At 44.6% G+C, this 26,703-nt stretch overlaps 1 protein-coding gene across 1 annotated transcript in view; it reads right to left on the bottom strand.

The window, feature by feature from the left end:
• PAPPA (pappalysin 1) overlaps positions 1-26,703 on the bottom strand; it is a 181,232-nt gene that overhangs the window by 129,946 nt on the left and 24,583 nt on the right. Inside the window, exon 2 of the mRNA XM_042052475.1 lies at positions 23,504-24,572. Coding sequence (XP_041908409.1) covers positions 23,504-24,572 — 1,069 coding nt within the window. The remainder of the gene's footprint in view (positions 1-23,503; positions 24,573-26,703) is intronic.

The raw sequence follows: 26,703 nt of genomic DNA, 5'->3' as shown, positions 1-26,703 counted from the left end.
CTCCTGTAGCACCAGTGGCAGCCACTTGTGCTGAGACCATGTGGCATAACCCTGACATGCCACAGCTGGTTGGGAATTGCTGTTTCCAACAGGCACAGTTGTGCCAAGAGGTTTCCTTGGCAGAAACGAGCTCTCTGCAGGAGTGGTACCATACCATGACATAAATTCCTAAGGCTCCTTAGGTCCTCCCAGGGTGAGAAGCATTTCTCTAAGCTTTTGGGATGTCTGGAAATTACACAGCAATCTGTTTGCAGGCAAGCTAAGCCAATCCCTTAAGCTTGATGGCTGTTGGAGGTACTTTTTACTCCTTTGAAGGAGTAGATTTTCTAATACTGAAATACAGGAGCTGCTTGGCAGTGCACTTACCATGGTGCCACACTGCTTGCACTGCTCTAACTCACAGTAAAGCTGGAGAAAACAAAATGTAAGATTAAAGCCATTGGTTCTGTGTTTCCGGCTCACACTGACTTTTGATATGAAGTGTTTTGATAAGAGAAAAGCTAGAAGAGGAATATGTTGTAGTATCTTCACTTGACAGGTGGAGACCCCAGAGACAGTGATCACCCAGAGCCAAGCACGGTTCGAAGGCTGTAAGGAAAGGACACCATGATGGTCTTGAGCAGGTGGATTCCTGCTCCCTGGAGTCCCTCCTTGTGTGTGGGTGTGGGTGTGGGTAAGGCTCACGTAGCTCTCCCAAACCACACACTCCCACAGGCTCTGAGAAGGGTTCCCTGCACACTTTGCAAGGCTTTTGCTCCCAGAAGGGTGAAGAAAAAATAGGGGAGTTGGCTCAGCACCAAGACCTTTTTGTCCTTCCCTGGAGGACTCCCAAATGGAAAACACATTCATATTTCCACAATAGCTTCCCCTGCCACTTGCTGAAGTCATTGCCTCCAAAATAGATCATGGCTGGGTGTCCCCAGGCCCTGGCTGAGTCATGGACAAAGATGTGCTCTTTGGGGACACCAGTGGAAGGGGATGTTTCCATTCCATACAGTGTTTATCTTCTGATCAAATGGGGATGACATCCTGAAGGACAGGTCAGTACTGTGACCCTTTACACATTTCTCATCCCTCCAGTGTTCCCAACACATCCATGGAAAACACACAGACTTAGCTCCTCAAAAAAAACCCTTAGCTCCTCAAGCTTGTCCTGCCTGCATCTGCACAATGCTCTGAGGCTCCGCACAATCTACTCCCAGGGTGTTCTTTGTGCCTTAGAAAGCATCTTTTCCAAGCATGGGCTCCTTCTTAGACACATCCCCGAGCAATAGTTTGAAATTACATGTGAGAACTGATGTGCATTTCCAAATGCCAGTGTGAGAGCACTGGGGGAATATGTGACACGGGGTGTGACCATGGGGAGGGGACAGTGTGTGCCTGCACCTATGGCAGCATCACTGACAGTGAGCAAAAGTGCAAGAGAGAATGTGGGAGTGATGTGATGCTCCGTATGAGAGAGGGGGGCAGAAACAGAAGCACTGAGTCTGATTAGAACAATGTTTATGTGCTTGTATCACAGCGGGAAGGAAGGTCCTGCTGCCTGGACAGAGGCGGCGGCTGTTGACTCTGGATGTAGATGCTTTATGCACATGCAAACCCCTCTAGGAGTAACTATAATCCAGCTTCCCTCCTGAGATTACCATTTTTATCCGTCCTCTTCTTTTATGGTTTCAAATAATCTAAACTAATATTTCTTTATTCTCAGCTGTCTCTTTGCTTATCGTTTACACAATCCAATCCCTGTTTATCTCCTCAGCGCACGGCCAGAGTTGCTCTTTCTCTTCCATACAGCACATGTGCTCCAACATCCAGGGCTACATGGATTATTACTGCAGAAAACATCCAGAGCAGACAGCATTTAACTAATTGGCCAGTGATGGCAATGCTTCACTGAGACTGGATTCATGCCTTATGTAAATCCATCCTACTAAGTCCTTTTGACTTGGGTTTATGGTATTTCTCTGACCACTTTTCTCTGCTAGCCAGGGGAAGGCTGTGAGTGAGCAGAATGTATTTAGTGGTGGAAGAACAGAATGCCAAGAGGATTTTTAGCAAAGGATCTGCCCGGGTGTAGGTGTGAGTAGATCATGCTTGGAAGGCAGTAAATGCAAACTCCTTCATGGAAGCAGCCAGCAAACCCCAGCACGTAAACATGCCCGAGCCCTGAGCTCAGGCAGAGCCCTGGGAAGTGTGTGAGTGTGTGCCTGTGTGAGCGTGCAGGAGCAGAGGTGTGAGTGTGGCAGTGAGGGCTTGGACACTGCACACACGTGAGGCAGCCAAGAGAATGTGAGGAACCAGCGTGTGCGTGTGTAAGAGATAAAAACACAAGCTGGAATTCCATCCTCTCCTTCCTCCCCATGTTTCTAATAACCTCCCATCCCTATCCATCATCGCCACATTCCTACACTCAAGGAGGCATAAATTAACTACTTTTGCAGTTCATGTCCAACTCTGTAGCCGCAGGCAGCAGACCCAACAGTTACCAGGTCAAAATAGCTTTCAGTTATTGCCTTGGACTAGGCTGACTCCCCCCTGCTTCGTTATCAGCCCAGACTATCTGACCCAGTGCAATCCACGAGCACTGCTTACACTCCTCAAGGTTATGTGGGTCCCCTGATAGAGGACATTATGTCTGTCACATGGGCTCGTGCCAAAGAGAGCCAAAGAGCCCAGCCTTTCCAGCACTGCCAAACTCGCATTTCAAAGACGTGAGTGCAGTCTTGGAAAGGGATCAAAGCCTTTCCAACTGTCATTAGAATATTTCCTTTATGCATCTCTCTGTGAGTGCCAGCAACATATTTCATAAAATTCATTGGCTCGAGATGGTACCTCCAATATAAACCTGAATGGGGGAACTGTCAGGGCAAGTCTATGTGGAAAACAAAACAAAACCCAAAGCACAACAAAACACGTGTAATTCCTGTAATGGAAAAAACATACGATGCTGTGAGCGTGCCTTGCTGGAGAAAGACTAATGAGCCTATTAGTGCATCATAAAAGGTCTCCTTTGCTGGAATCTGTTTTAGACATAGAAATTCTATGGGCTGTTTAAGGCCATTTGGGACACCAAATCGTATCAGGCAATGCTCACATTCCCACCCAGATCTTTTCATCAACTTATTTGTTCAATGCACAGTTTTTGCTTGCTTTTTGCCTCCGCTGCAGTGTAAAAAGCCCTCTGAAACTGCTCTGTGCAGCAGCTCAGCCTCATCCAGTGAGCCCCAGCCCTCAGTCAGGGATATGGATCCCGTGCAAAGCTCCAGTTTCGGTCTAATGGAGTTTTTAGCTCACACAGCAGTGTCTCTCGGCGGCCCTACCCATCACACAGCCCACCCTATCAGTCACCCAGCCATTATCCCCGTGCCTGTCTCATCTGTCAAACCCGTTTCCTGTCCATTTGGGCTGTGACTCGTCCCCAGGCGATGAGGTGAAGCCCTTGGCGACCAGCCCCACCTGCCTGTGGGAGCCACTGTGACGAGCTCCCTTTGCTGGACGTCAGCTCCACATCCAAACCCAGCCACAAACCTCTGTTCTGAACCACAAACACATTTGGCAATTGCTCTTAAACTCAGCTGATATCAGGTTTAATCATATTAAATCTGATTTTGGTGACTAGGGTTGAGCAGTTTTGTTGGGGGTTGGCAACTTTTCTTCCTTTTTTTGTGCCAGGTCAGAGAGGGGCTTCCCCAGGTTTCCCTGATGTGGCTGGGCTGCAGCCTCTTGCACTCCTGGTTGTTTTTGCAAGGAACACAGAGTCTTCCAGCCCTTATTGTTAGAAAATGTTTCCTACTGTTTGCTCCCAGTTATTCTTTATTTGACTTTGTTTTGGTTTTGTTTTTTTCCTTCAAAGACAAGTGTCGCTTTACAGCAAGAAAACAAACAGGGTACTCAGGGGATTATTTGCAAGACCCTACCCAAACACAGAGTAGGAACCTTGCTATCTACTCACTATGGAGTATGGTCTGCAACTGCCTGGTGAGTTTGTTAGGATCAGAAGGCACTGCATTTCATCTTTAAAAGAAACCCAACCGACAACAACAAAAACCAACAGCACCTCCTGAATTGGGAAGTCAGCCTCAAAATATCTCCATTTTCAATACTGACATGCAGTGTGCTATCCTTTACCTACTGGCTTCAGCACACAGCAGGACAGAGTAAATCTGCTGGAATCACAGGGACCCAGTGAATCACTCTTCTTCCCAAGACTCCTTGTGTCCACTCTCAGAACTGTCAGCCCAGCCTAAACCACAGTGCATGGTTTAAACAAAGAGAAAGCTTTTTTTTTTTTTTGGACAACCCTGGAAGGGTCTCCATCAGCCTGTGATAGATCCAGCTGTGATTCCCAACACGGTGCGGCTGATAAGGTCTCAGTGGTGTTCCCTGTGTCCCTCCAGGTCTCATCCTGGCCCCAGGATTCAGTGGAGCAGCAAGGAGCACAGCAGTCAGTGTGTGGACAGGCACCCACCAAGTGTGCGTCCTGGTTGTCCAACCCACACAGAGAGCCCAAGGCTTCAGGGTGCAGTGTCCACCGAGAGATTCTCAGTATCTGCAGTGAAAGTGAACAGCAAGAACAGTTTTGAGATAAAGGATGTTCTTCCTGAAGATAATGGCAAGAGCCACGACTGCAACAGCACTGAAAGCTGACCTTGAAATGGGGCCATTTGGCAGATGTGCACAGCTGTAATTTATGTTTTCCCCTTGTGATTTCTCAGTCCTGGGTGGTTAGACAGCTAACTCTGCTTTTGGAGAGGCAGTGTTGATGCCCGTGTGAGAGCTGCCTTTTGCCCTCTGTTGTACAGTCACAGAAAAATGAGTGTGGAAGGGATGTCCAGAGACCACAGCTGCCAGCCCTTCACCCCAGAGCTGGGGCATCTTTCTGTGTCACCGAGCAAATTTTTATTTATCTCACTTAAAACCACACGACAGGGACTCTGTCACTGTCCCAGTAACCTGCAGCCCTTGTTTCAATTCCTTTATGGTCACAAAGTTTTTTCTAAAGGTCTACCTGAATCTTTTCTGCTCTATTAGATGACTGTTTGTGCCATTCCCCACTGACAGGGAGATTTGATTCCCTTCTGCTTTGCCAAACCTGTTACTTGTTTGAGAGCCTATTATATCTCCTGTACACCATTTCATTTTTAGGCTAAAACCACCTTGTTTCCTCAGCCTTTCTCACTGCTTTAAGACCTCTGCTTGTTTCTGACGCTCTTATCTACACTCTCCACATTTCTCCCAAAGGCAGGTCATCAAAAAGGGACACGGCCCTCAAGCTGAGAGTTTATCAGTGCCGTGTAACTGCTACGTTTGTCCTGTCTGTCACCTCCAACCTGATGCAAAGACACAGTAGAGATTTCAGACCTGTAAATATTTCTAACTCCTTTTTTTTTTTAAAGCCTGAAGTGCTACAGGTCTATAAAAAAGACCTGTATAAAAAAAGACAATCTACAAACCCTCTTTAGCAATGGATGTGCAATAAAATTTGTGTCTGACCTGATGTTAAAGATTTGCCTTTGCTGGCAAATTCAATTTTGCTCCTCATTTCAGACGGATTGCCATAAATCATGTGCAGCAGGAAGCGTGCCTCATCTACACTGAGTTTAGTGTTAATTTAAGACACTGGCGTAAGTGTAGTAAAAGTCATGATAATTTATTGATAAAGGTATAAATCTTTCAGTGATTGGGACAGAGCCTGAAACAGAGCAGAACCAGAATACTACAAGTGAGAGGCTTCAGGTCCCAGTTTAGATCCAGATCACTGCCTGTGTTCACACCGAAATCCAAGTGTGGAACTGTAATTCCAGCCACATCCAACCCAGGCAGCCGCTAGGTCATGTCCACAGGCATAAATTGCAAGCAGTGTCAGCACATGCAGGCTTGGCAGCTCTAAAAGAATTTCAGTTTATCAAATGTCTTCTACAGGCCCCAAATCTGATCTCCCGTTACAAGAGAGGAGAGATGTTTTGGCAAAAAAATATAATAACGATAAGGATCCAAGAAAAGCCACTTAGGATAATTGTTCAAATATAAATCCAGCTCCTTGGATAGGTTTGTAGCCCCTGCTGAACTCTGTGTTGCTCTCTGTGACACTGTTAATGCGTTCAGGTGAGCCTGTTAAAGCTGGACCAGGGGTTTTTACATCACTGACAGGTTTTACAGTTAAGACCAACCCCTAAGCAGAAAATAATGCAAAATAAAAGCCCACGTGGCTATAAAGCTCTGGGTGTTCATTGATCCCAGGTTTCCCTTTTCCAAAATGAATTCATTCTACCATTAGGATAGTGACTCAGGCTTTACTCACCCAATTAAAAAAATATGTAAAAAAAATTATAGAAAGAAAAGAAGAACTTTACTGTAAAAAATATGGGAATTCTTTGGGTCTGGGTTTTCTTTATCCTGCAACAGAGACTGAGAGCACCTCCTTGCTTGAAAGTAGAGAATTTTTACAATTGTCAAGTTACCAATTTCATTACATTTGCTTTGAAACCCAGGCTTTCCAGCAGGACAGTCCTGGAAATACACAAATTTCTACTGTAACAATAAATCTGAGGACTGAGAGGAAAAACCACCCGAAACATACAGGAAATTATTTGCTATTAAGTTCTAAAATCAGTATTATCATCTTAGAACCCTAAGGGCACTTCCCTGCTCAGCCCTCTCTGACCTTCTCATAAAAGACTTCCAATAAATGGTACAGCTTTATTTCATGCAATCACTTAACTCCTGGATGCTGTAAATGCAGTATCTACTTAACAGGCTGAACCACAGCAACAGGTTGGAATAAATTTGATGCCTGGACTACTCCAGACTTTGTGCTGGGTCCTCTCTTGGTTTGTTCTTGGTTTGCACTCTGAGCCAACCTCTGCTCTCCCTGGGCTGCACACAAATATCAGCACTGACTGTGATGTATTTGCTCCAGTGTAAATCTAGAGTTAGAGCAAATTTTGATTCTCAAAGTGCAGTTTCAGGTTCAAATCCAAAATCTCAAAGGAAACCTCAGTTGAAACGACCAACTTTTGCCCAATTTCTGGCCAAGGCAACTTGCTTTTTAAAGGAGGGAGGCGGGTTTCCTCAGATCTCCGCACGGATTCTCTCAAAGGTTTGTAAATCCTTGCCAAATCCTTCACAAACCTGGGCTCAGATTCAGAAGTACAGTGAAACCAGATTTTTTTTCTCTTTTTTTTTTTCCCCCCGGCACTTTTGCTGCTGGTTCTGGCCAGGATAAGAAAGAGCAGAGGCTCAGGGAAAAAGATGATACAAAATTTTTCAAATGTCAAACATGTTCTGTCTGAGCTCTGGGCAAAAATTTGGGGTGGCTGTTCATGTACACAACATTATTTGCTCCTTCTCTCTCTTCATCCTTCCAGACTTTACTACCCAGTTCTTGGAGCCCACCTTTAGATAACCTTTATGTAGACCATAAATATCTGATCACTGAGCCCTCTGCTTTTGCAGGGTCTACGTCCAAGAGTGGAGCAACTTTGGAGTTCCCTCTAGCAGCAAGAACTGAAAAGCCCCATTTCCTTGCATGACCATAAAAAATTATTAAGCTACACAGAACTCCATAATATACTACAGAAAATAACCAAGTACACAGAACTAGGAAAAGATATGCTGGCTGGATAACTTGCAGGGAGAAAAAAAAAAGAAAACAAAGGGAAAGCCTTGGCAGAGAGAATTGTGATCTTACTGTGCAGTTAACTTCTGAGACAGTGAGTAGGATTAAAGGACGGAACATTTCATTTAAAACAGCAAAGCATTATGAAGCATATATGCACATTTCACAGGCCTTTGAAATCAGCAACACTGGCAGGTTTATTTGTTTTGATTGTCTCTTTTTCTTTCTTTTACTGCTTTGGGATTTTTTTCCTCTTCTTTTCAAGACTAGAGCCAAATGACCCATGAGAAATGTACTGTAATTTGCCTCTTATCTATCCCTCATCTCCATCTGATATTCCCTCTGCCCTGGTTACCCTGATGTTTTTCCAGACTCTTCAGCCTGAACCACTGTAACAAGGAGAAAAGTCAAACCATAAAGAGAGAAGTGGCATAAGGATATTTTCAGGAACCTATTCTGTTAAAACAGATTTCCTTTGCCACTTCATGGAAACCTCTTCTGGCTGCAGCCAACCTCATTCATGTACATGGGAGAATTTGAACCCGTAGAGGAAGGTGTATAAATTTTATTTTAACTATCAGTTGTACTGCTTGGCACTTGCCCACTGCTTCCCCTCTGGGCCTCAGAAAGCTTCCTAAACATGGAGAGAGAAATTCCATTCTGGTCAAAGCCCTGACACCAGCCCTGCACTGCTCCAAACCCCGTTCACCCGCTGAAGTGATGCTGAAGCAGGACAAAACCCCTTGCACTGGGCCTCCCCTCAAGAAATTTTACTGTGAGTGAAGAAGTCATGAAATAGGCGAACAGAATATTTTTCCTTGTCTTCTGAATGGGAAAACTGACAGCAAGGATTAGCTCCTCTATCCCTTGAGCCTGCATTCTCTGATAATACGGATCATCTTTCTTTTAAATAAGTGGTGTCCTGTGTTGCAGATCCTTGAAGTTTTCTGCTGGTGGCCACTAATCATATTTTACAAGCCTTCGCTCATATTTTACAATCTTTGGCTTGTATTTTACAATCTCCAAAAAAGTCCTGAAGGCCTGGTGCTCCACAGATGGAACATCAGTGCTCCCTACAAAAAGCTGGTCCTTCCTGAATTCCTCCATTTCACCATTCCTGAAGACAAGGAAGTACATTCACTTCATAAACAGATATTCTGGTGGAACCAGGCTCTGCTTTCAATGAGGGAGCAGCCACTGTTCTAATATTTGGCATTTACCAATCTCTCGCCCCAAAGCTTTCAAGAACAACTGACAGATACAGGCACAACAACACTGCAAAACAGCTCAAGTAAGGGACATTTTGGTTTCAGTCACCAGGGCAAACCTGATTTTTTAATGAAAACACCAGAGATCAGGAATGCTGCCTGTGATAACCCCCTTGAACAGGGGCAAGAGTTAGAGCCTCTGTAAGTTAGCGATCAAGAGGAAAATTGTGATTTAAGATGGAATTTTCTTTAATTATGAGACTAACTCAGAGCAACTACTATATTAAATTTTTCTAAAAATTTCTAATACTAGCACTCAACTCCAGCCTTTCTTCCTCATCTCCATCCTGGGTCAGGTTTGAGGTCACTTTTGCAGCCTGCCCAAACATCTGCCTGGCTGGTGGGACCCGTGGGAGTCACAGTTGGAGTGTCTTTGGTTTGGCACTTCTGGAACACTGGGAAACACTTTGTGTCCCCTCTGTAGAGTCCAGGAAAGCATGGGATTGCCCCACGGACACAGCCCTGTCCTGGGCTCCAGCTCCCTGGGCCCTCTGCCCTTGCAGTAGCAGCCTTTTGTGGGTGGGATGGGTCAGGATCCTGGGTGGGCTCAGTGGGTCTCCTGTGTGGGAGTATTTGGGATTTTTAGGAAGCAGCACACAGGTCAGGGTGGGGAGCACTGTGGCCATAGGGTGCTTGCAGTGCAGTTACTGCTCCTGCAGAAGGGGACACGTGGCACTGTCCCTGCCAGTGCTGCGGGCACTTTAAGGGGCTGGTCCTTCTTCAGCATCTTCCCTAATTAACACACAGCAAAAAGTGCAGGGTGGAAAAAGAACAAGATCAAATTCTTCACTGCTTTCATCTCACTTTTTGACACTAATCCTCCCTGCACATAAACCCCGTGCCACAAAGGGAGATATACGTTGAGATTGGAATGAAGAGCGACTTGGAATCAGGCCGACATCAACAAAAAAAATAAAATAAAATCGCATAAAATCACAGAGGACCTAGCATGTTTATTGCAGATCCTTCTGGAGTTGATGGGCCAAAATAACCACTCCAAATATGCAGCTTGCAAAACATCCCTTTTGCTTTGGAGATGCCGCTTCTTTTCTGTTTTTGTTTTTACAACTCATGGACTTTCAAATCTCCTTTCTTAACTTCCTGGAGGGGTTGTGCATGAAGATGGTCCTGTTGCAGTGGGAAGATCATCAATGGTTAGGATAATCCCAGTCTTCCTCTTTTCTGAGAAAGAAATGAAAATCTGATTCAAATGAGACGGGTCAAAATTTCCTCTTTTTTCATCTTATGCAGAAAAGTGTAGGAGACACCCAAGCGAGATCACAAAGAACACAGTCAGGTGATGGAGACTTCAGTTCAAGGAAACCAACTGTCCTGGCAACAGAAGCCTCACATTTTCAAAGTTCATGAGATTCTTTTTCTCCCTGCCACAACAAAGGAATGATATTTCTCTCTAGTTGGTTTCTAGGGAGTTTTTTCAGGGAATATTGATGGATCATAACAATAAATCTTTATCTTCAGCTGCAAAGCCTTGAACACACTTTTTAAGGAAAAAAAAATTGTATAGTCAGATGCAAAGGACTACTAAATATTATGAGGGTTAACAAAAGCTGGTTACTCTTGTTCTTTCCCAGCCATGACGAGAGTACGAGGAAATAGAAAATGTCAGTCGCTGAAATAGAAATTTTACATGAGAACATTTAGCTTTGAAGTTCCCAGAATTCACAGTCAATTGCCAGGTGATCTGGCAGAAACAACAACACACCTGCAGTGAAAATAGTTCAGAGCTGCAAAAAGAAAATATTGTGGACAGCGTATTTCCTAAAGCCAACTGTTCTTTTTTTTTAATTTCTACTCTTGCTCTCTAGGAAAACAGAAAGAAATGAATAAAAGAGCAGGAGAGAGATGTAGTAGATCATACATTTGTCAAGGAGCCTGTTGGGAAGCAAAATGTGCCAACAGTATCTGTAACAGACACCACAGACATAATGAACTCCTTGACATCGAATTCCTGCCCCTCATTTCTCTCTGCTGAGCCCAAGACAATCTTTCCTGCAGAAAAGATGGAAATGTGCCTTTTTCAAACACTCAAGAACTTTCAGAATTCCTGGTTTTCAAACCTGTGCAGGACCTGCAGCTCCTGCACAGATCCCCGTTGTACATTTGTGCTTCCCAGAGTGGACGGTTCCTGAACTGGAGGATGTAGCCAGCAGAAAATCAGCAGCGGGCAGCAGACACAGCCAGTGCCCAGGTCATGAGCTGGATGGAAGGACGTTTGGATTTCCTCACATATGGATCTGCTAACGTGTGTACCAGAAAACAGGCACTATCAGCCCAAAACATAAGGCTGATTGTAAGCGTTCCCTGGGGGACACATTTCCCAAGACCCTACTAAATTGGACTGGCAGTTTATGAAACGCACAGCTCTGATCCAGCATGTAACTGTAAACTATAGGAAATCATACCCATATATTTGGCCTTCAGACACGAGTGCAGAAATTGCCTGTTTTGGCACCACAAGCCTGTGGATCCACTTGAATCAAACCCAGACCTCTCGCAGAGGGCTGTGAGAATGCAAAGATCTGTTCCCCATTGTCAAATGATAGCACAGGAGGGGGAAAACTCTAATTTTCCTTCATGGCAAATTTCTTGACCAACTTTTGCCCTGAGCATGACTGCTATGGACAGGCCATGCAGTTTAATTTCCCCATAAATCTGCACTCTCTGTCACTGTATTTACTCATCTCAACCACGCATCAGCTTTTGCTCTGGTTTGCTCCTGTAATTTATTGGTGACGTGTCACAAACCACTTATACAGCACTTAAGATCTCGATGGCTACAAAACCAACTCTGCAAAGGATCCAGCAAAAACTGCAGGTTGTCATTTTTGTCCCCATACACAGATCCTGCATTGCACAAACCCATACTTATAAAAGCCTTTGTTAGCATGAGATGTCTTGCAGCTCCCTGTCAAAGGCAGAGGGGGGTGGTTATGAATTCCCTCACTTCTACAACTCTGTGCCAGCTCAAGCACTTTGGAAAAGCTGACATCCTGCCTTATTCAGTTGTTGGGGAAGAGAAGGCATCCTGGAAGCACTCTTGGACTATCTCCTCATGGTGGTTTTATAGATCAAAAACTGGAAATGCTTCAGGTATTGTTCCCAGGAGGATATAAAAAGAACTTCGTGTCTGATCAAGATGAGAATAGTTAAAGGTTTGAGCTGGAATTAAGACAAAATCAGAGTCAATTAAGCTGGAAAAGACCTCTGAGATCATCAAGTCCAACCTATGACCCAATGCCACCTTGCCAACTACACCATGGCCCTAAATTCCACCTTCAGTCTTCCCTTAAACACCTCCAGGCGTGGTGACTCCACCACCTCCCTGGGCAGCTCATTCCAGTGTCTAATCACCCTTTATAAATAGGACATTTTATAGCACAAACACGAGAATAAATCTACCCCCAGAAGTAAATCTGTCAGGAGAATTCTGAGTGTATGAGGAGGGAGCCAGGAACTTCCAGCCCTTTTCTGAATCAAATTGGATGCAGGGAGAGAAATCAAAAAGCACAGATTTCTCCAGGCAAACTGGGAGAAACACTCTGATGTGTCTGACGGAAGCATTTTACTCTGTGTTTGGAAGTTTATCATGACCGATCAATTCTGGAGGAATTAGTGAGTGTGTTCTGGGTTTTGGCACTGACACAGTCGTGGTAAAAATGCTGGAGGCAAAAGGGAAGTGATTTTCATAATGCTGTGAAGTGTTGCCATCAATCCTTACCCAGAACATTTCTCCTGCTTACTCCAGTGCAGTGCTGTTCCGTAGGAGCTTTCCTCTGAGCTATCGCCCTTTGTCTCAGGAAGGCTCCAAATCTCATTTGTGCTCTGGATGGGGAGATCCAAGCCAAAGACCAAGGTCTTTGGGACTTCAATCTTTCTGTGGACTTCAAAGAGCTTGGGATATGCAGCTTTGTCCAGGCAGAAAGCATAACATCCATTTGGAACAACATTATGCACTTAAAAATAGGAAATGTTGAACGATTCTTAAGATTCACAGTGTGATGGGGAAGCCTGATGCGAACTGTGAATGAGTTTAGATTCCTGTTTTCAGGCTCTAAACTTGGTGTTCTAAATCCTAGTGGAAGGATCTACCTTATCCCAGCAATTATAAAGACTTTAAGATTTAACTCTCTCAATCATGTCTGTACCTGCAGTGAACAGAGGGCAGGAACCGTTCCCTAAGGAACTGAGCAACAACTACAAATAGCCAATGCTCATCCTCAGCTCTCAGTGCAGCAGCAGTGACACCTCACATTTTGGGAAGAATCAGCATGAAGGCAAAATAAAACCCCTTAACCAGAAATGCCAAGCCCGAACATATTCAGGTGTTTTGAATAATATAAGTTTATGCAATTATGACTATTTCTCAGGCATGCCTGTGTTTGCCTCCAGATCCATTTTCTGGGATTGAGGACAGGAATAGAGCATCATCAAGCTTGTGGAAAACAGGAGATCACAGAAAAATGTTGTTTTGTAATTGTTCTCAGCCAGTTGTGCAAACCTAAGCAGTTCAGATAATTTGGAAATATTTCCATTCTCTCTCACACTCACGTGAACCAAACTAAGCTCTGCCTTTTCTGATGTCTACCCACATTCTCTAAATGAGTGTAGCACATTTCTCTATTTACTTGAAATTTTTCACCAGTTAATCTCTCCCTGTCTCTTTTTCAATTAAAAAACCCGGATCAAGTAATTAAGGAAACACAAAGCAACTTAGAGCAAAGCTTTTCAAAGTGTAAAGGGGATTTTGATACCCACACTCTCCCGACAGCCAGTGGATCTTTTCTTGGCCTGGGAATATAACTCCCCATCGTGCCTTTGGAAGGTGCACAAAAAATGTGCAGATGATTACAGTGATGAGTCTATTAATTGATATCATCTGGGTTTTACGACATTTAATCAATGTCTGAGTTCTGACTTGAAAAGCAACTTTAATTGCCTCACTCCTTTCTGCTCAATGCTCCCAAACTTGTCGTCTTCGATACACGAATATAATTTGTGAGTCTGACAAGGCCACCGGTCTCATTACATTGTATCATGGAAATTAGAAATGAGTCAATAAGCAGAGAGGCAAACTCCTGATCAGCTCCTTCCATCCACACAAGGTGGAATTCTTCACATTTTAACCCTAATCCCACGACTGATCAAAATGAAATGTCTTCAGGGTCAGGAATGCCTCCACTTCCTTTTGGTATTTAATCACATCTCGGAAAAGCTGGTATTTCATGTCTATGTGTCTTATCTTCATCCTTCGTACACTTTGTGCTGTTTAATGCTGAAGAAGTAATTCAGCAGCATGTTTCATGTGATGGGGCAGATCTTTAGTGGAGGAGAAATGCTGGCATGGCCCAAGTAATAGATTAAATCCCCTTCTTGGCATATTCATTTTTACTTCGTCTTCCAGCATAGTTTCAACATGGAATTTTCCTGACATAAATCCCACAGGTTTCCCTCTTCCCCTCCACACCACGCTGTGTAGCTCTGTGTTTTGGTAAATCTCATCTATTAATAGTTGCCCTCTGTGGCTATAAAAAAATACCTCAGTAGTCAAAAGCCAGCCCTTGCTAGGGAGCAGCTGTGGATGCCTGAACACACACAGGACCCAGCATCACACAGCAAAGCCCTTTCTTGGCTCTGTGTCAGAGCAAACCGATTAAATATGGCCATGGAAAGCTAATGGAAAAGGAGCCCCTTCCCTGCAAGAGGGAGAGAGAGGCTGGCTCCAGCACTAGGCTGGAGAACATCAGGGTATTTCCATTTTCTCACTGACATTTTCTTTTTCCTTTTTTAACTCAGCAAACCCCCTCCCGTGTCTTCCTCGCTTCACCCTTCTGCCAAGTCCCAATAAAATACTGCACTTAAAGAAATAGGACAAAGACGTCATCGCAGCGAGTAGCAAAGGTCGCAGGGTAAATTTTAAGGTCTAGTCTACCTTTTTTTTGTTTGATTGATTTAACTGATTAAAGCATTTCTGCTCTTCCTGTGCTTTCAGCAGCATCCTGGGTAACTCAGGGGAAATTCAAACCAAGCAGCTGTGATCTGTATTACAAAGTCGAGGCTGGAAATACAACACAAGGATGTTGATGGGGCCATACTGGAAAGGGTGAAAGGAGAGGAATCTCCTCTCCTGGTGAAGTGACAAAGTGCTTTTATGTGTTGGAAAGAGAAATAGCTTAGCAAAGGATACAGGGAATTGCTCCTCCTCTGTGGTGCTGCAGGGCACCAGTCCCAGCGTGGAGTGGCCCGTGGGTGACAAAGGACCTGACTCCCTGTCACAGGAATTATCCCTGGACTTCAACTTGAATTTTCATTTGCATCAGCTAAAGTTCTTGAAAATCCTCAAGAACTGCTGAGTTTCAGGGTTACCCATGCAAAATGTACAATGCCACAGCCATCACGAGGATGAGTAGGGAAAGGAAGGGAAGGGGAGCCAGGCTGGGGCTCTCCACACTCCCAGCACACCTGGCCTGGGCAGAAGGAACTCACAAGCTCAATGCCACATAACTTCAGCACTTTTCCAGTTTCCCTGTAGACATCTCGCTAGGATAAATTCTCCTTGCAAAGCTGATGGGAGTGACTTGAACCAAGAGATTCCTGAGCTGGGAGAACTGACTGCCACAGCTTCTCGCTGAAGTCCTCAATTTATTGACACAACAAGGTTATAGCACGAGAAGCAAATTTATTCTGTATTATCTACTGGCAATGTAGCTCCAAAGATGCATTTTGAGACAGCAGAAAGAATTTTATTCTCCAAAGCCTTGTAACTCAAGCCTGCTGAAGCTTCCCTCACACAAATCAGTGATGACACATCTTTTCAACATCTAGGGCCAAAATTATTTTTAAAAGCATTGCAGGTAATTGCCACTGCTCTCATTCCAAACCACTGCTGTTTCCACTCTTTTACCATCACTGATGTAACCCAAGTGTCAACAGCAAACATGGGCTGCTTCTGCAGTGACTGAATTAATGGAAATAGTGCATTTCACAACAAGCAGCTCACCCCTATCAATGACCATGGCCAGACCTTTAACTGCAATTTAGAGGAGATGTTCTGTGTTTCCAAGGTTTCTTATATACTACTCAAACATCTGGGTACCTTCTAAAATAATTGGTCTGCAGGGTGAGGATTTTATTGATCTTTTTCACTGGGGTGGATTGGTCACAAGAGTCTTTAAAACAACGGTAGAAAAAAAATTGCTGAAGCTGGTTCTCCTGAAGAATTTCAGAAAGATCAAATTAGGCCAAACCCTCTAATTTTGGTTTCAGTGGGGTCCCTTTTTAGTAGGGGTCCTTCAAGTAGGGTCCCTCCTTTAAAAGAGAAAGGAAATTAAAAATGAAAAACAGCACTGGGGAAAAGTTAAGCGTGTACTTCAAACTCACACATGCCAGGAAATTTAGAGTTAAAGGTGAAACTCCACCCTAAAGAGTTCCATACTGGAGATATTTCAGTGAACAAACGTAACGTGTTCTGAAATACAAAGACCCAGTAGGGTGCACTAGGTATGGAGTTTCAGCCTTCACTCCAAATTTCCTGACTTTTTGGAGGTTTATTAGAGTTTCATACCCCAAGCATTTAAGTACTCCAAGAAGTTTCCTCAGCGCAGCTCACCCTGATCCTTTTGGAAGCTGAGAGCGAGCTCTCTGATGGTGTAGCCACCCATCCATTATTAATGAACCTGAAAACAACTTCTTGCAAATTTATGGTAATTTGGAGTGCTGAAATTACATGCAAACTAGGTAGTTTCAGTTGAGTTACTCTGAGAAACTTCAAAATTGCAAATCTACTCCGAACCAAACAGAAGGACAGGATTTCATTGACCCCAGCAGAGCACGTGCTCCTAATCTTTCTCCACAGTATGTGGGTCCTGGAACTCTGCACCAGCCAGGGCTACGATGGAGCAATCACGGAATTGCTTCTGACAGCAGTGGTTTGTATTCCTGGTCTAAACACTCTGCCGCGTTGTGGGGTGGGGATAGATCCATCCTACTTCTCAATGGATCTGGCTCTAAGGGAGGAAACATGACTGTGGCTATCAGCATCACGCTTTTTTACAGCACAGCAGCTACGAACACGTTGCAAATATTGAAGTGGCTCCTGCATATCTCAGTAGCCCTGACAGGTCTGTTTGAGGCTCTGCATCACTGCATCTCCCCAGAGCTCTACAGAAATTATGATCCGAATCTCTCTGTAGCCCCTCCATCCTTCTAGAATCACCCACAAAGAAAGTTTTGGGAGTATATGATGATTCCAGTGGGTGTCTTGATGGGCATCTAATGGAGAAGACATCACATGTAGCATGCAATTGATCACCAGTCACTCTGCACAAGCGTGTCTTAGTGGTGGGCAGGTACAAAAGTGATGGGACAGCTCCACACTGTCCTGATCCTGGGGTGTTTGGGGGATAATTAATTCAGTTAAGGGAAGATAAACCAAGACATCCACTCAGTTTCCCCAGCCCCCTGCAAAAACAGCCCAACTGGAGTACTGTTTGCCCAATCCAGCAATCCACGAGAGAGGCAAAGTCAAATGCACCCTGTTCACGGGTGCTGTAAATGGAACATGGTGGAGGTGGCTGCTCTGTATTTCCCCAAGGGGCAGCTCTTGCTTGCAAGAATTGGACCTAAATCCCTGTCAGAAAAGAAGCCTGAGGGATAGGATGGGAATGGCAAATGTAAGTGTTGAAGCTGGTTAAGCTTGCCACAGTGAGCATCTTTTTCAGTGTGAAAGCAGCATCCTCCTGAATTTACACAGGAGGTTCAGCCACACAAAGGTCACCCCACAACCACAGCTGAAGAGAGGTTGTACACAAATGGCTGTGGGAGAAAACCAGGGGGATTAATGCAAGGCCCTACAGCACTTGAGAAAGGCCTGTTGGACATGATCAAACTGTGGGTCTGTGTGAGAGAGGTACAATTTTAATTGATCAGCAAAGAGAACAAACCAGCTCATATACATGGCCACATTGCAGACTGAGGGACAGGATGAGCTCCACCTCCTTTGCTTAACCAGAGGCTGGTAAGGTGTTGCTGGAAAGCATCCATGGGGAAGCTGGTCCTAGAGGATGTGGTGCTGCCCAGCAGCAAGGGGAAAATTCAATCCCTGTCAAATCTGCAGACTCTGCACTTGCAAATCTTCCACGTGAGGTTTCAGAGATGAATGGGTCTGCATCAGCACTGGGGGCATAATAATACTTTAATCTGTTGTCTCCCACAAGGATCCTTAATGATCTCTGTAAGTTTACTCCATAGATTTTATAGGCCCCCTTCATCCCAACCTTCCTGCAGTTTGACCAGACAGTGATCTTTTTCCTTAATGGATAACATCCATGAAAGGAACCATGAGTTCTATGAGTCTTGGGGAAAAAATGTCTCTTGAAAAAAGCTGTTGGAAAAGTTGACTGTGGGTCAAGCTAAATTGAGCAAACTCCTACTGTTTCTAGGGTGTGCAATCGTATAGAAATAGTTTCTTTAGCACTGAAGTCCTGTCTGTATCAGAATTCAATACTAGACTTATAAATGTCAGTTGCTAGCATGGGAACAGATGCAACTCCTCCCCACTGATTAACATCCCTGACATCTGGAACAGAGGACAGAATAAACAGAGAGAACAGAGGATTTCCTGTTGGGACTCAGCTTTTGGGTGACAACTACCAAGATACAGCAGCTCCGTCCTCGACAGCGTTACTCTTCTCCTTCTAAACAGCCCTGGAGCTGCTAATTAAAGAACTGGACACTTAACACTGAATCCCTAGACAAAACCTCGTGTATTTGCTATATGTCTGTCTGATACCTGTGTGAATGCAGGAATCCTTGATGTCAAGAGCTGCACAATGGTCTCTTCGAGGCAGGGGATTAAGTTCTCAAGCTCCCGGAACTGAAGAGCTTTGATGAATTTCTTCTGTTCTTTTTAGTGTTTAGGATTAAGTGGAAATTAGTCCTTTATTAGGAATCAAGGAGTGTTTCTTACAACTCTAGGTCCTGGAAAAGGGCATTCAGTGTGCCTCCCTCCTCCAGGGTAAGCTGACCATATTTTTCATGTATGCCTCATGAAGAGATTTCCAGCAGAAGAGAAGGAAAAGAGGTTGATCTGATACTCCATGGAAGAGCCCTGAAGTGCACCTCAGTCACCTGTCTGAGGCTGCTCTGGGCTATGCATTAGCCACCACCTCCTCCTCCTCCTCCTGATGCTACTGCTTTGGCCCACAAGCCACAGCCCAGTGTGCTCATACACAGCTCTGTCACACCCACTGCTGCTCAAAACCACTATGGAAATTCCTACAACTGTGTCAGACATGTATTTGAGTTTAATTTACGTATGCCTGGAATGTGCCAGTGCCCTTAATCCTGAGCGAGACGATGTGACATGGTCTGAACAGAGCCAAACTGTGCAATACAAGTGCTGGAAAAGGACACACAAGAGGGTGGCATCAGCAGGGCACTGGGCTCCAGCTCTCAGAGAGGGTTGGAACTGGATGATCTTTAAGGTTCCTTCCAACCCAAATCGTTCTCTGACTCTATGACTCTATGGTTTGGTGCCAACATGAGTTTGCTGCAAAAGGACCAGAGCTTGTACAGCTCATCCTGCCCCTCATTTAGGCAGAAATGAATGGCTGTGGCAGCCTTTGGGGCACATGTGGATGTTGAGAAAGTCTATCACCAGGTCAGCTATTCTGGGGGGATTTCCAGCATGTATTTGGGAGGCCATATGGATCAACGGAGTTTGAAGAGACTCCAATACTTTTACTGCTTCAGGAATTTCATCAGTGTTTTCCTAAGAAGGCACTGAGGGGAATGCTTCCTTATCTGTCCATGAAATCCTGTGGTGAAGCCTGATGTGCAAGCCCAATATTACATAAGAGGAACATCTCAGTTAACCATAGGATGGTGCAAGAACTCACCACATCAAATGGCATTTACCGAGCATGATTTCCTATGATCCCTTGCTGCTTCTTTCAAGTTCTTTGAAAAGCAGCCATGGTAGGTGTCATGAGCTCAAAGTCTTCCCTGTTTTGTAACCAGCAATACAACAAATAACACAAAGAATGAGTCTTTCTGGCAAGAGTGTTTATCCTTGCTCCTTCCCTTTGTATTGGGCCAGCTTGTATGATCTTAGTATGTTCTAATTTCCCGGAATTGCAAAAAAGCAGAAAAATATTTGTAAACCTTCTGCTCGGACAAAATACATGTTGTCCCACTCTCATGAAATTAATAAAAAGAAGTGAGACAGATATTCTTGGATAAAGCCTGCTGTGTGGCTAATGATAACCAGTCCTCTGTTTTTTCCCTGCAGGCTATTAAAAAAGAGGAGAGATGATCTAGCTGGTACCACAATGTTTACGGTTTTTCTGCTGAGCAGCTCTGAGAGCAGAGTCTCCATTCTCAGTGCTGTCCCTCTGACAAACTTAAATGCACTTAAATCTCTGTCGCCTCACTATGGCACGGAACATCAGCTTTTTGGACTTAAATGTTTTTGGAGAGGTGCCACAAAGACAGGCAGGAAACAGAAGAGGAACCAACCAGCGGTGCTGCTGGGATCAGCTCTGAAGCCAATACAGTTGCACCACCACAGCAACTGAATGACACCATCAAAGTACCTGAGCCCTTTGTCCAAGGTGCCCAAAAGGATCACAAGAAAATTGTAACACAGATCAGAGGTGTCTTTGAATTGTTCCAGTGGTATCATTTATTCACAAAGCACCCAAAGGGGTTTTTGTATCAAGCCTCAGAGCAACGCTGTCCCAGGATGGAGCTTCTGGGACTGGGACTCACAATCAGCAGAAGGAAAGTGGCTGGGAACAGATACATCATCCTTTGGGGATAAAGAGGCACTGTAGAGGGCTCCTGTTTACTACAGCATTAATCAAGCATTAGCACTTTTTGGTTGGTTCCAGAGGACAGAAATATTTAACGAATAAGCTCTGCTTGGTGAACAGCTGGCTGCAATTGCTGACACTGAGGGTGTGGAAGGAACCAAGTCCAGTACTAAGGAAGACTCTGAAAAGTCTTTACAAAAAAAGTTCAGGAAACTTTTTATTGGTACCATTTCACCTTTCTTTCTTCCCTCCCTTTCCTCACTGGATTGAAGTGAGGACTTTACTGGACTTCGTTGGACTGAATTTGGCAGATAAAATAATTGAAATGAGATGTGAGCTCTCCATGGCTGCAATGCCTTCACTGCTGTGGCACAAGGCCTGCACTAGAGGGGACTGAGGACTCTTGGCCAATGAAAGCAATGACATGAGGGGCTGGGGATGCAAAATGGGCCCAGACGGTGCCAACCAGGTTTTGACATTGTCACTAATTGACATGGAAATCGCCCTCTCAGGGAATGATGCTGACAGCCATACCAAAGTCAAACACAGGGTTTGAATCTTCACCCTTGTAGTCAGTAAAAGCTTTGCTGCCAAAATCACTGCCCTAAAGCTGTGATTTGTTAACCTAAATACCCAAAGCAGTGTAAGTCAGGCTTACAAACTCCAGTGATAAGTCCACAGACCTAACTGCTCTATTTTGCCTTACTGAGTACAAACACCCATCACAGGGGTGAGCTTGAGCTCAGCCAAAGCACATCAGCCACCAAATAAAGGCTCCAGAGAGATGGAATTTCTCCTCCTGCGCTCTGTGGTTTCATTGCTAATGATCAATGCTGCATTACAATGTCTGTGTGAAGGTAAATAAATTGAATCTATCTATTCAAAAAAATAATAATAATAAAAAAATCTTTGGAGCATCTCTGGATTTTCTGAGGCTCTAGGCTGTGGAAGAGGATCTTCAGGCCTCCCTTGCTATTTCAGGTCAAGAGGAGGTTTTTCTCAAGTCAAAATGAACTTGTAGAAGATCTGTGAGCTCAAGGCCATGAGATATAAATCCTCCAGACCAGCTCAGCCAGGAGATTGTCTCCAAAAGGAACATAAAACTGTGCATGAAGAGGAACTCCACGGTGCTAAGGTGACTTCAAATTTTGCAACTTAGTGTCTTGCTTGGGCTTGTGCAAGCACAGTCTGTGCAGCAAAAAGGCTTCATTTGAAATAGAAACATTTCTGTACCTCAGAATAACATTAAGACACAGCCTTAAGTCTGTGAACTATAATTTACAAGGCTTTTCTTGTTTCATTTTATACGGGCATTATGCTGGTCACAGAACAAGTGATAAAAGGGTACTATCAGATTAAAAATAATGTATTTTTTCCTAAAAATTGTAGTAGTTGCTATAACTAACACCTCGAGTTCTCAGAACTACAGTGTTAAAACAATCCAATTTGCATTATGCCTTTGATGATATTTGCTTAGTTGAGTTCCTCTCCACTTGAACAGTATTAAAAATTGGTATTTTTCCTTTCAATGTTTTCAAGCATTAATATTTAAAGTATTTTCTCATTTGAGCTTTGTTCACTGGTAACTAACTGAAGTCAAACTGAGCTAGAAGGATTTTTTAAACAACAACCTCACTGAAGTAAAAAAAAATTGGCTTTTCTTTCCAACTTAATTATGTGTATTTAAAGCTCCAGTAGAGCTGATAATGTTGTTTAAAAACTTCTCTCTATTAAGGAAGCTATAAATATAGCCTGCATTGCTGCAGTGGAAGGGACTCCTGAAGAACTCATACTTCCCTTCTTACCCTGAACTTTAGTGTTGGTTGTTCTGACCATTGAGAAGTTTCCCCTCTATGGTTCCGTGAATTCCTAAAAAAGCTGTAACATGAAATGCAGACAAAAGAATTCCAGCTTTAACCTTCATCTTTTCTTGTGCTTGTATTTCTAACTCATCCACAACAAACACTTTATTACTTAAACTATGTTTAATTTGCCTGAATTTGAAGTAATTGTAGGTACATGGTACCCACCTGATGCGAGTTATTCAAGGACATCACTCCTCAAACTGCAGCCCAAGCAAGCCTTAGCTGAGGAGCTGAGAACTTTATAAGCTCACATCCACCCACAGAAAGTTGCCTCGCAATGAAGTGGCATTACCCTGTTTACGTTTATATGTGGAAAGGGGCACAGAAGAGTTTCGTTACCCACTCAGTGTGTGCCACAGGAACCTGGTAGCCACTTCCCTCCTCACAACCCCCAGACTCAGCTGCCCCTCCCCAGCAGTGCCTACAGAGAGCTGTACACAGCAGTGAGAGTATGGAATTACCTGCCTACCTTCAAAGAAGTGCTACAGAATTAAAGTCTACCTAAGAGTATTCATGTTCTGTTTCATGCCCGAGGGCCTTTTCCCTCTGCAAATACACATGAGCTTTCTCTGACATCCAATCCCCACTCCTCAGAGTCTGGAGCTAAAATAAACTGTGCGCTGTTACAATATGCTGCTCACAGCCAACAACTGATGGGTCTCTCAAAATTGGCTGCTTCAGTCTTTAGCACAGATTTTCTTTAGCCTGGCTGGAGATTACCAGTTCAGGGGTAAGACACTGCTCAGACCATTGCTGAGATTGCATTTGAAGAACTGCAATGTGAGCCAAATACTGAGAAAAAAATAAATTCATTAAACTCCAAAGCCCATAATAGCAACAACAAAAGGGTTCAACAGCCAGCAGGATGATCGATACCTAGACAGATATTCAGCAATATGATCATAAAAAGAAATTGCCTACCTGTAAGGAGAATATGGGTCAAAGCAGGTCTTGGTGACTTCTGTTATCTCTGGGTTGCAGCACTCCCCCCCATCGAAGTTGTACCTCTCGTAATTACAATCCATGTCACACACCCCGTTCTGCTTCTTCTTGTTGAAGAACGTGTGGCGGACGTGCCGGCAGTCCCCGCCGTCGTACCCCGTCAGGGTGTGGTTGCACTCGGGGTCACAGTTCTCATCCCCAATCTTGCTGATGTCGCAGTTGGCCAGGATGAGCCGGTGGCGAAGGGAGGAGTTCTTCACCTCCAGCACCTCCAGCTCCCAGGTGATGTTGTAGCGGCTGAAAGCCTCATTCAGGTGCTGATGCTGGAACTCGATCTGCTGCTGGCTGACAGTGGGGTTCTGATGTTTGTCGTCGTACAGGTTCACCACACGGTAGCGCACGGTTTTGTTGCGGCGGAACCTGGGCAGTTTGTTGTAGCTGGCAATGACGTCCGTGTTGTCACACACTGTCTGTCCACAGAGAGGAGGGTCCAGGCTGGTGTCGAGCAAATAGCCGTGGTGGTAGCTGAACTTGGTCTGAGGGCTGCTGCCATCCTTCATGGGAGACCAGGTGCTTTTCACATTCAGTAAACTGTCTTGAAGAACGAGCTGAGGTAGGGACGTGTCTTGCCTGTGAATCGCCTGCTCCATGTCCAACAAGATCTCCTTTTGAGACCGGGCTGTCCTCCAGAGGCTGAAGTGCTCCACGTAACCCCGATAGTTCTGGTTCAGGGCATTTCCTCCCAGCATGAGCACCTTGCACTTCAAGGTCAGCAGACTGAAGATGCTTCCCACTTGCTCTCCGCTTGTGGCCACCTGGGCACCGTTCACGTAGAGTCTCATGAGGCGCCCATCGTAGGTGGCAGCCAGGTGCACCCACTGGTTGGGGAGGTAGCTGTGATGTGCTGCAATGGTGGTGACTTTGCGAGCACGGTCTGTCTTCAGCGAGAAGAAATAGCGGGGGTCTCTGTTCCCCTGGTCACTGACGGTGTTAATCCCCAGGACCCAGCCTCGGTCACGGGAGGTGTAAGAACATTTGTCATACAGTCCTATGTGCCCCCAAAAGAGAAATATGAATAAATAAGGATGACAGAATGAAGGCATTAGTCTTTAAATTGTGTAAATATATCTCTCTAAATGTATATACACACACTCACCTACATCTGCTAGACAGTTAGTGCACAAAGAAGACTTTAAATCACCTAGTGCACCATTGTGGGAGGTCGTGTCATGACTTCCTATTAAAGGTAAAGATTTGCCAGTGGCGTGTACAAATGGGATTCCCTTTTCCTGACCAAAGCCCGGAACTTTTCTGCAAATTCCTATCAGCAAGATGTTGGACTGTGCATCTGGTTCTTCCCTCAAGCCACTCCTCAGTGGCTGAAAACAAAAGCAGTCTTGAGAACCAATCCCTGTTGATGTCACTCATCCCTCATACCCCTGAACCCTGTATCTAATAAGGTCCAGAACGGAAATAAAGACAAAATCTAAATTCTGCACACTTTGAGAAACACTGAGCAGCTGCATCTTGATAAGCAGCATCATCTTGATAAGTTCAAGCACACAAATCCTACAGAGTGAACGGGACGTGTTGGGGCTGCTTTCAAAGTCATACCCAACAAAAACCAGCAAGCACATGGCATAGGCTGTTATACACCACACTGGGAAAGGACAAGAAATACATGCAGATGGACATCCACAGAAAAAGGACATTCAGAAAGCTTCCTGCCCCCTCACAGGCACACTTCCTAACAACTCATTGCACTGTGGAATGATTTCTCTCCCAGCCAAAGTGCGGATCCATACCTGGAGCTCTCTCAACCAGCCCTCAGACAGTTCCAAGCAGTGGACAGAGCCTACTGTTCCCCACTTTGAGACACAAGGCTTGGTGAGTTAAAGGCAGACATTTCCATCCTTCAGTTCTCAAAGGCCAAGGGCTGCAGGGACACCCCTCAACCAAAAACAAAATCATTGCAGCTTTCAGCACCAAATGGCCTTTCTACTATCAGCACATAGAAAACAATCCTTCCCCAGAGCCTCCACTTCCAAAAGCCTAAGGGAAAATCATAAATCTCTGACAGTTCAGTCCTTGTGAAAAGACTAAATATCCCCTTACCTCACCCCTGCACCCTCACCCTCCCCTCACTACAACCAAATAACATCTTCTGCTTCTGACTAAGTTGCTCAAGAGCCATCTGTTAACAATCACTCATTAACAGTGCAGTCTTGTCTAGTATCAACAGAGCAAAGGTTACAGGAGCATTCACTGTATTTTTCCTCCCCTCTCCCAGCATCCACCTTCCCCCCTTCTCCTCACACCCTGCCCCTCTCCACCTCCTCCCCCTGTAAAAAAACTCTTCTGATGGGAAAGTTAAAAACATTTAAACGGGCCTTTTTTCTGCATGCTGGTATTTTGCTAGGGACTCTGAGCTCCCCCTTTTCCTGTTTCCTTTGGAAGAGAGATCCCAGGGTTCGGAAGGTAATGTGTTTATTCATCTGTAGGGCGCACTCGGTTCAAAACCTTTTCAAGACCAGCTTCTGGTTTATACTGCTACATCTGATCACGAGAAAGGAGAGGAGGAGAACCAGGCAAGGAAAAAACAAATGTGCTAAAAAAAATGACATTTGCTGGGATGGATATTTACCCGAGGAACTTGTGATATGAGAGCCAAAGCTACCAATAACCTTCTGGAGTCTGTTTTTGAAGTGTTTTTAAGGTTTTTTTTCTTTATGGAATAAATACTTTTACAAAGCATTCATTTTCAGATGGATGAGAGCCTATAAAAGTCTGTATTTTTATGAATTTCAAATGAAGGTATTGTGCAACAATAGTGGGTGGATAATACTGCAAAGAATAAGAAGGCAGCTGGCAAGACAAGTCCCTCTCCCAAATAAGTCATAAAAATCTCAGCTTATTGTAATGAGACCATTAGAGTTGATCAGGCATTTTGTAAGAGAGTTTCTGCCTGCCAAGAAATGCCAACATGGTGAGAGAAGAAAAAGTGATGCAGAAATGGGCTTGTCCCAGCGAATCCCTCTGAGACTCCGCATGTCTTCAATATGGCCAGGGGAACCCCAGGGACTCCCTGGGCTGTTTTGACTGAGGCACAGAAGGACAACTCATCCCTGCCACAATGCCCACCATCTCCAGTCTCCTTTGCCATCCGGTGACCAAATCCT

Source organism: Corvus kubaryi, unplaced genomic scaffold (assembly GCF_017639235.1).
Source record: "Corvus kubaryi isolate FWS band 111438036 unplaced genomic scaffold, C.kubaryi_AGA036_p1.0 78, whole genome shotgun sequence".
Taxonomy (NCBI): domain Eukaryota; kingdom Metazoa; phylum Chordata; class Aves; order Passeriformes; family Corvidae; genus Corvus; species Corvus kubaryi.
The sequence above is the reverse complement of the archived record's forward strand: the minus strand, read 5'-3'. Positions and strand labels throughout refer to the sequence as shown.